The sequence below is a fragment of the Helianthus annuus genome, chromosome 9 (assembly GCF_002127325.2).
Source record: "Helianthus annuus cultivar XRQ/B chromosome 9, HanXRQr2.0-SUNRISE, whole genome shotgun sequence".
NCBI classification, from domain to species: domain Eukaryota; kingdom Viridiplantae; phylum Streptophyta; class Magnoliopsida; order Asterales; family Asteraceae; genus Helianthus; species Helianthus annuus.
In genome coordinates, this window is record NC_035441.2 from 152,195,079 (window position 1) to 152,202,394 (window position 7,316).

The following is a 7,316-nucleotide window of genomic DNA, read 5'->3' on the forward strand; positions in this document are numbered from 1 at the left end:
TTACCAGTTGATCAGGAATATGGGCTTCTACTCGTTTGCCAGCCGAGGTGGCGCGAAGAAGATACTTCTGAACCCTCCCAAGAGTTTCCATGACTGGAAACCAAAGTTCTTTTATATTCACGAGGAGGTGATCCCGGTCGCCATGACCTTCCGCGCCTGGTCTGAGCCGATTGTGAAGGAAGATCTGCCGATTCCTAAGCAAGAGAATTGGTATGTTCAGCTTACTTCTACCCCGAACCGCGTGTTTGGTGAAAACGTTTTAGTAGCGGCGGGGATGAGTGACCAATGGGTGGCGGGCAGTACGGACGTTCTAGTTTTGAAGTTCGACGATAGAGGTTAGAAATTTTCAGTTTCTTTGATTTCTTGTTTCGTAACTTGTGTTTAATTGTTTAATTTGACGTATAGAGGCGCATTTGTATCAAGTTGCGTTCCCCACTTTCAGCAGGTCTATGGGTGTGCGCCCGCTTAGAGCTGGAGAAGAATACTGGTATGACCAGATTAAGGGTCATTTTATGTACCCAGTTGCTGATGCTTTCGCCGATCCACCTACAACAACCGAAGGTGCGCATATACCTAACCCTCGACCCTTGCGCGTTTTGACTTCTGCTGGGAAAGAGATTGTTTATCTTTCCAGCGAGGAGTCTGTCGGATCTTCCAATGGAGAGTTAAGTTCATGGTCTACCATCTTTGCAGGTGTGCTGCGCGACTTGGGCATCGACCCCGAAGAGAAGAAGAAGAAACCCAAGAAGAAGGTTATCACTATTGATGCCGATGTCCCTAGTAGGAAAGGTGGTAGCAGCCGCGCAACTGCTGGTGTTGCTGATAAAGGTACCTTCCGCCTTCGTCAAAGTAACTTAGAAGATTACGTTATTATCAGTGACTCATTTGAAGGTTTGTCACGCATAGGCGAGAAGAAGGCGGGAGCTGCCGGTTCAAAGAGCTCAGGGAGCGCGGGTTCTCGCAACCCTGATGTTGAGGCCACTCCGTCTTCTGTCGCGCATGAAGAAGAAGAGAAAGAAGAAGAAGTAGAGGAGGAAGAGCCTGCTGTGAAGTTGATCAGGAAGAGAAGCAGGGAGGCTACGGTTGGTGCCTCCGTGATGTCAAAGCCTGGTGGAGTTCCTTTGATCGGAAAGAAGAGCAACTTGCGCTCTCTTTACAGATTTTCTCCAGGTTAGCTTCTTGGATCCTACTTTTACATTCCTTTGTCAAATTTCTTTTGACACTTTATTTTTGCAGAGGGCAAAAAGAAGACCCCTGAAAAGAAGGGAGTCGTTATCATAGAGCCCTCAGAGCCGGCGCTTAAAAGGCCCAAGGTCACTAAGGTTACCATCAAACCCTTCAAGGTTACTGAGTCGGAGAAGGAGAAGCACAAGGCTGGCGAGAAGCCTGTTAAGGAGAAGGATATGGAAAGAAAGAGAGCTGTTGACAAGCCTCTTACTGAGCCCAAGGAGCCCGAGGTTACTGCTGCAACCCTTCCTGAAAAGGCGCAGGGCCCGGAGGTCGTTCACGTCACAGGGCTTGACCAACCCATTGATGAGAGAAGAAAAGAACCAGAGGTTGAGAAACCGGTTAAACCCTTGTCAGCTGATGCCCCCGTTCAAACTACTCAAGTAACCTCTGCTGGTGGGTCTGGCTCCGCTGTTGATAAGGAGAAACTTGTTGCTGCTAGGGGCGCGAGTTCTGGTGGTCCTGGAGGTTTTGTGCCGCAGTCTCCTATCGGTCCAAAAGATACTATTGGAGATTTGTATTACAAGACGTATACCGAGGAGTTGCACGACAACGCTCCACACCAAGCTCCCTGGGGTTTGAAGCAGAAAGACATGTTCAAGGATTTCTCAGCGTGTTGTGAATGACTCCTAAATTCCTTCACTCCTGGCGAGGTGAATCGCCAAAGGGCGCGAACCCATGATGGGCTGTATCAAGCCTACGTTGTTGGAGAAGCCAACACTCGCGCCGCCAATCACCAGATTGTGCGTGAGTGGCACACAATGGTCAAGGAGCAGGCTGATTGGGAGAAGTACCGTGACCGCCTGGTCAAAGAAGTGAAGGATTATGAGACTGCTAAGGCTGCCTTTGTTGAGGAAAAGGCGAAATTTGAATCTGATAGGAAATCAGAAGAATGGGGTCGTGAAGGCCTTCACGGCAAGCTTCGCGCGGCTGAAGAGCTGTTGTCCAAGGAGCGTGCTGAGTTCAAGAAGATATGTGAAAAGGACAACCAGCGTTCATATGCAGCTCGCAACAAGATTACGGAGTTGGAGGGTAAGGTTGTGGCATTAATTGGGAAAGTTGAAGATGCGCAAGCGGCGAAGGAGAATGCTGAGGTTTGGGACACGTTTGCCCTTTCTCCCTTTGTGATTTGTTTGTATAATGTGTCTGAGTGTTTTTACTTTTCGTAGGTTGAGCTGGCTGATGTAAAGTCGCAACTGTCAAGAAAAGACAAGGATCTGATCGCCAAGGACGTCGAGATTTTGCCGAGCTAAAACGCCGCCTACAAGAGCAGGTTGACAAAAGTGAGTCCTCGGAGATCGATCTTGAAGCTGAAAGATCGACAGTTGCTTCTGCTGAGGATGCCAGGCAAAAGGCTGAGGAGGCGCGTGCCATAAGTTCGTCAGCCCTGAATGTGGCGCAAAATAACTATGCTGAGGTCCAGGGTATTGTCGACACGCTGTCCGCGGAGGCTGAATGGATGCGTGGCAGGGGATTAATGCTGGTATTGTTCTCTGTTTAACTTGGGTTTTATTTAGTGAAACCAGTTTCTTATTCGTTTCTTTTGCTGTAGATGGCCAACTCGATTTTGAATGCTGGCGAACTGGACGGGACTGTTGCTACTCTCATAGATGCCTCGCGCGCGGTTGGTCACCGTGGAGGCTATCTGGAATGTGCGCAGCATGCTGAGGAGATGTTCGGGTAGGAGTTTGACACAGGTCACTGTTCGGTGACTGATGAAGCTAATGCGGAGTTGGCTTGCGCTGAAAGTGCATACGATCATCTAGCTCTGCCTGTGATGGACTTGGTCACAAAAGCTTTGGAGCATGATGACTGGTGCCATCGTCTTAAGGCTATTCTGGACCCACCAGAGATGGTTGATTTATCTGATGAGGAGGAGCCAGCGGGCGATGGTGGTAATGGTGATGGTGCTGGTGACCATCATGACGATGACAAACATGGCGACGATGGTGACGGTCATGAATGAATAGATGGGCTTTTTTGCCTTATAGTTTGTTTTAGATGTTAAATGTAATTTGTTGCGCGGTCGCGCTTATTTTGTATTTGAACTGATGGTGATCTGCCACTTTGTATGTAATTATTGCGTTTATGTGCTTGTTAAATATGATGTTTCATGTTTGCTTTCCTTGTCCAGTTACAATTATTGCACTGTTGCTAGAAACTTTGGTTAAGTTAGCGCGAATAAATGTAAGTGTGGCTCTTGTGTGAGTGTAGCTGCCCGGTTTCGCGCTATGCTCGCGGAGGACCTTGGAGGCGTAACTCAAGAGCTCGTAATTTACTGAAGTGTTTTCGTGTTAATCAAAAGTTTAACATGCATATGTAACGTAGAAGTCATCATGATAAAAGAAAACATAAGGCGTAAGCTTTCTTTAATTTAAGAAACAGGCGCTTAGACCAACGTACATTGCAAACAAGTAGGGCGTTTAGCCAACATAGAAGTCAGAAAGGCGCACGGCTAACATAAGATAGTAAAGGCGCTAGGCCAAAGGTAATTACATGTAGCACTTGCGCAGTTGTTGCGCATTCCACGTGCGCGGGATGATGTATCCATCCAGAGTGCGCAATTTGTATGCCCCTTTCCCTAGCACTTCATGTATTAAGTACGGGCCTTCCCATTTGGGTGCTAGCTTCCCTGGGCGCTCGGCGTTTGAAGCTTCATCGTCTCGGAAGACATATTCTCCTGGAGTGAAGGTACAAATGCGAACTCTCGCATTGTAGTACCTTTCCAGTTGTGTCTTGTACTTGACTTCTTTAATTCGCGCAATTTCTCGCCTCTCTTCTAGCAAATCCAAGTCAAGACGACGCTCTGCCTCGTTTTCGATAGTATTGATTGCTGTCAAACGTGGCGAGGGCAGGCCGATTTCAGCTGGGATAACTGCCTCCGAGCCATAGACTAGGCTGAAAGGAGTTTCGCCAGTGCTTGTTTTCGGCATGGTTCGATGAGCCCACAGGATGCTTGGGAACTCATCTACCCAGCCTCTTCTCTTTGTGCCCAGACGGGCTTTTATCCACTCGACGATACTTTTGTTGACACTTTCCACCTGACCATTGCCTTGAGGATGTGCAATGGAGGAGAAAGTATGCTCAATCTTCATTTCCTTCATCCAATTTTGAAGATCCTCGGAAGCAAAATTGGTACTGTTGTTTGTGACGATTTTGAGTGGGAGACCAAACCTGCAAGATGTGTTCCCAAATAAACTTGCGCACCATCATTGCAGTAGTTGTGGCGAGAGCTTTGGCCTCCACACACTTAGTAAAATAATCAACGGCCACGATTATGAACTTCACGGCTCCCGGAGCATCAGGGAAAGGTCCCACCATATCAATTCCCCACTGTTGGAAAGGCCAAGCAGTGGATACAGGAATGAGATCGTTTTTCGGGCGCAGGGTTTTCGGGGAGTGTCTTTGGCATGAGTCACATTTGCGCAACTCCCTTAGAGCATCGACATGCATCCCTGGCCAGTAATATCCAGCATTCATAATCTTCGCGACAACCATGCGCGGGCCTGCATGGATGCCACAGATTCCTTCATGAATCTCTCTGATCAGGTAATTCGCGTCTTGGGGGTCTACACAGCGCAATAGGGGCCCCAAGAAGGATTTTCGGTATAGAATACCACCATTCATCTCATAATGCAGGGCCTTGTTTTGAATCTTCCTTGCCTCTGCTTTGCTCTCCGGGAGTATTCCTTCTTGCAGATATTGAATTATAGGGGTCATCCAAGATGGCTGCCTTATTTCAATCACGTTTACCTGGCGTAGCAGGACTGATGGATTTTTGAGTACTTCAATCCTTACATCTTTGGCGAGATGTTGAAAGGAATTTGAAGCGAGCTTGCTCAAGGCGTCTGCTGGTTTGTTTTCGGAACGATTGATGTGAACTACCTTGTATGATTTGAATTGCTGAAGCAACTCTTTCGCCTGATCCAAATATAAGGCCATAACTTCGCCTTTTGCATCATAGATTCCGTTGATTTGACTGGCGATCAAAAGTGAGTCGACATGTGCTTGTAGATTTTGAGCCCCCATTTTTATGGCGAGACGTAAGCCTGCCAGGAATGCCTCATATTCCGCCTCATTGTTGGTGTTCTTGAAATCCAACTTGATGGCGTATGTAAATTCATGCTTCTCGGGGCTCACGAGGCGCAACCCTGCTCCTGCGCCGTCCTCATTTGATGCCCCATCAGTGTATAGTAACCACAACTCATTAGACGTGCCCTTCATGGGAGTCTCAACAATCTCGCTGTGACAACCCTCTCAAAACCAGGTATCCGTACGACTTAATTAATTATTAATTATTGCCTAATTACTGTGCTTTACTGAGTTTGCTGATAAACTGCTACTTGATTGTTGGTACTTGTACATATCTGCATCATACTTTGATATTCCTGTCACTACACTACTTAATTGCTGAACCTTAGTGACAAACATGATGCACAAAAGCACAGTAGCACTAAACGGATACACAGTGAACATGCTGATATAGCCAGCATTAGGCAAACACTGCCTCTAAAGGCCTGAATGAGCCAGAATTATTTTACTACACCCATAGTGTGTGTAGGGATACAAGGGTTGTATGATTACGTCTCTAGGAATAAGATATAGAGATTTGGATGTGCCTAAAACATACTTTAAGCACGAAACACAGCACTTTTATCAACACACTAGCTTCTAGCTAATTAATAAAGTGCCAAAATATGAGGAATTATTCCCGACACTTTGCAGAATAAATTGTGTCGCTAAAAATATTATTTATGACGCTTAACGGATATCTTAAGCACTTTAACGGATTACTATCCGACCGAACAACCGGACAATACCCGGAACATAAAAATATTGCCAAAATTTATATTAGTACTTTTCTGAGCCAGTTAGGGTCCCTGATTACCCTAACAACCGCTTTTAATGCATTAAACAACTAACGGGGTTAGACCTCGCACTTAACGCACTTAACCAAACTGAACCGTAACTGAACGATTGGAAACGAACCGAGCACCATTACATCCCAATGGGATCGGCCAACTAGTGGGCCCCGGGAGAGTACACCTTTATAATATTAAATTAGATTACGCGAGGAACGAGGCACATTTTTCTATAAATAACCACACCTCTCACACACACAAACACACACACTTCACTTTCACTCTCTCTCTCTCCCCCTTGCTCCCTCTCGGCCGTGAGCCACCCCACCCCCACATCCATTGTCGGTTCAAGTCTTGCAAGTTCCAAGCATACTCAAGTGTCGGTGGTTACATACAACGGAGCTCGGAACAAACGGAACGCGAAGGACCTCTACTGTTTGCTATTATCCACGCAGTTTTCGACTAGTTTCTTCCCTAGCCCCGAGCTAGAGGTATAACGTTTAAAACTCATTTTTGGTCATGTCTAAAGTGGTTAAAAGGATATTTGTCGGTTGAATGTCGGTAACCCGCTTAATGGAACTTTAAAGTTTACTAAAACGTGTATATCGTTGGATAAAAGCTCAAAACGCGTGTAAATGTCGTAGTATTTGAACATGTTGATTAAAATGGCCCGATCTATGATGTGGTGGCTCTTATCATCGTTTAACCCGACTTTGTTAAGATCTCGAATTTTGGCATACACTAGATGCCAGCGGTTCAAGGGTTAAAAGGTGAAACTCCACCACACGAGAAACATGAACTTGTATAAAAGTGTTTTAACATGAAAAATAGTATTTAAAACAAGCCGATCTACGTATGTACAAGTGGTATATTCGTAGGACCGGGTGTCGAGAAAATCATGTTTTTATAAAAGTGGATAAAGTGTTAACAAATACGATTTCTATAAACTACAAGTGTAGAAACACTTGTAGAATAAAAGATCCGACAAAATAACAATGTTTACAAAAATTGTCGGGAAGTTGTAAGAAGTGATTTGTTCCAAAAACGAGGTTTTTGCAAGACTAAGCTATGTTATGAATAGATCCACTAAAAATAACGAGATCTACACCGTAGTTTTTGTAAAAACTACAAGTTCATGAAACAACGCGGTTTTATATACTAGTCTTCTATTTGAAGAGTGGAAAAATGACTCGGTTGAATTGACAAATTGTTGAGATGATTTTGTAA

The 7,316-nt window shown here is 45.5% G+C and overlaps 1 protein-coding gene across 1 annotated transcript; it reads right to left on the reverse strand.

The window, feature by feature from the left end:
* Positions 1–3,719: 3,719 nt before the first annotated feature.
* LOC110876602 lies at positions 3,720–5,451 on the reverse strand. The gene is made up of 2 exons (XM_022124766.1): positions 4,511–5,451; positions 3,720–4,401 (listed from the first exon to the last, which is right to left on the reverse strand). Exons 1-2 carry the CDS (start codon positions 5,449–5,451, stop codon positions 3,720–3,722), a joined length of 1,623 nt encoding a protein of 540 aa, XP_021980458.1.
* Positions 5,452–7,316: the final 1,865 nt, after the last annotated feature.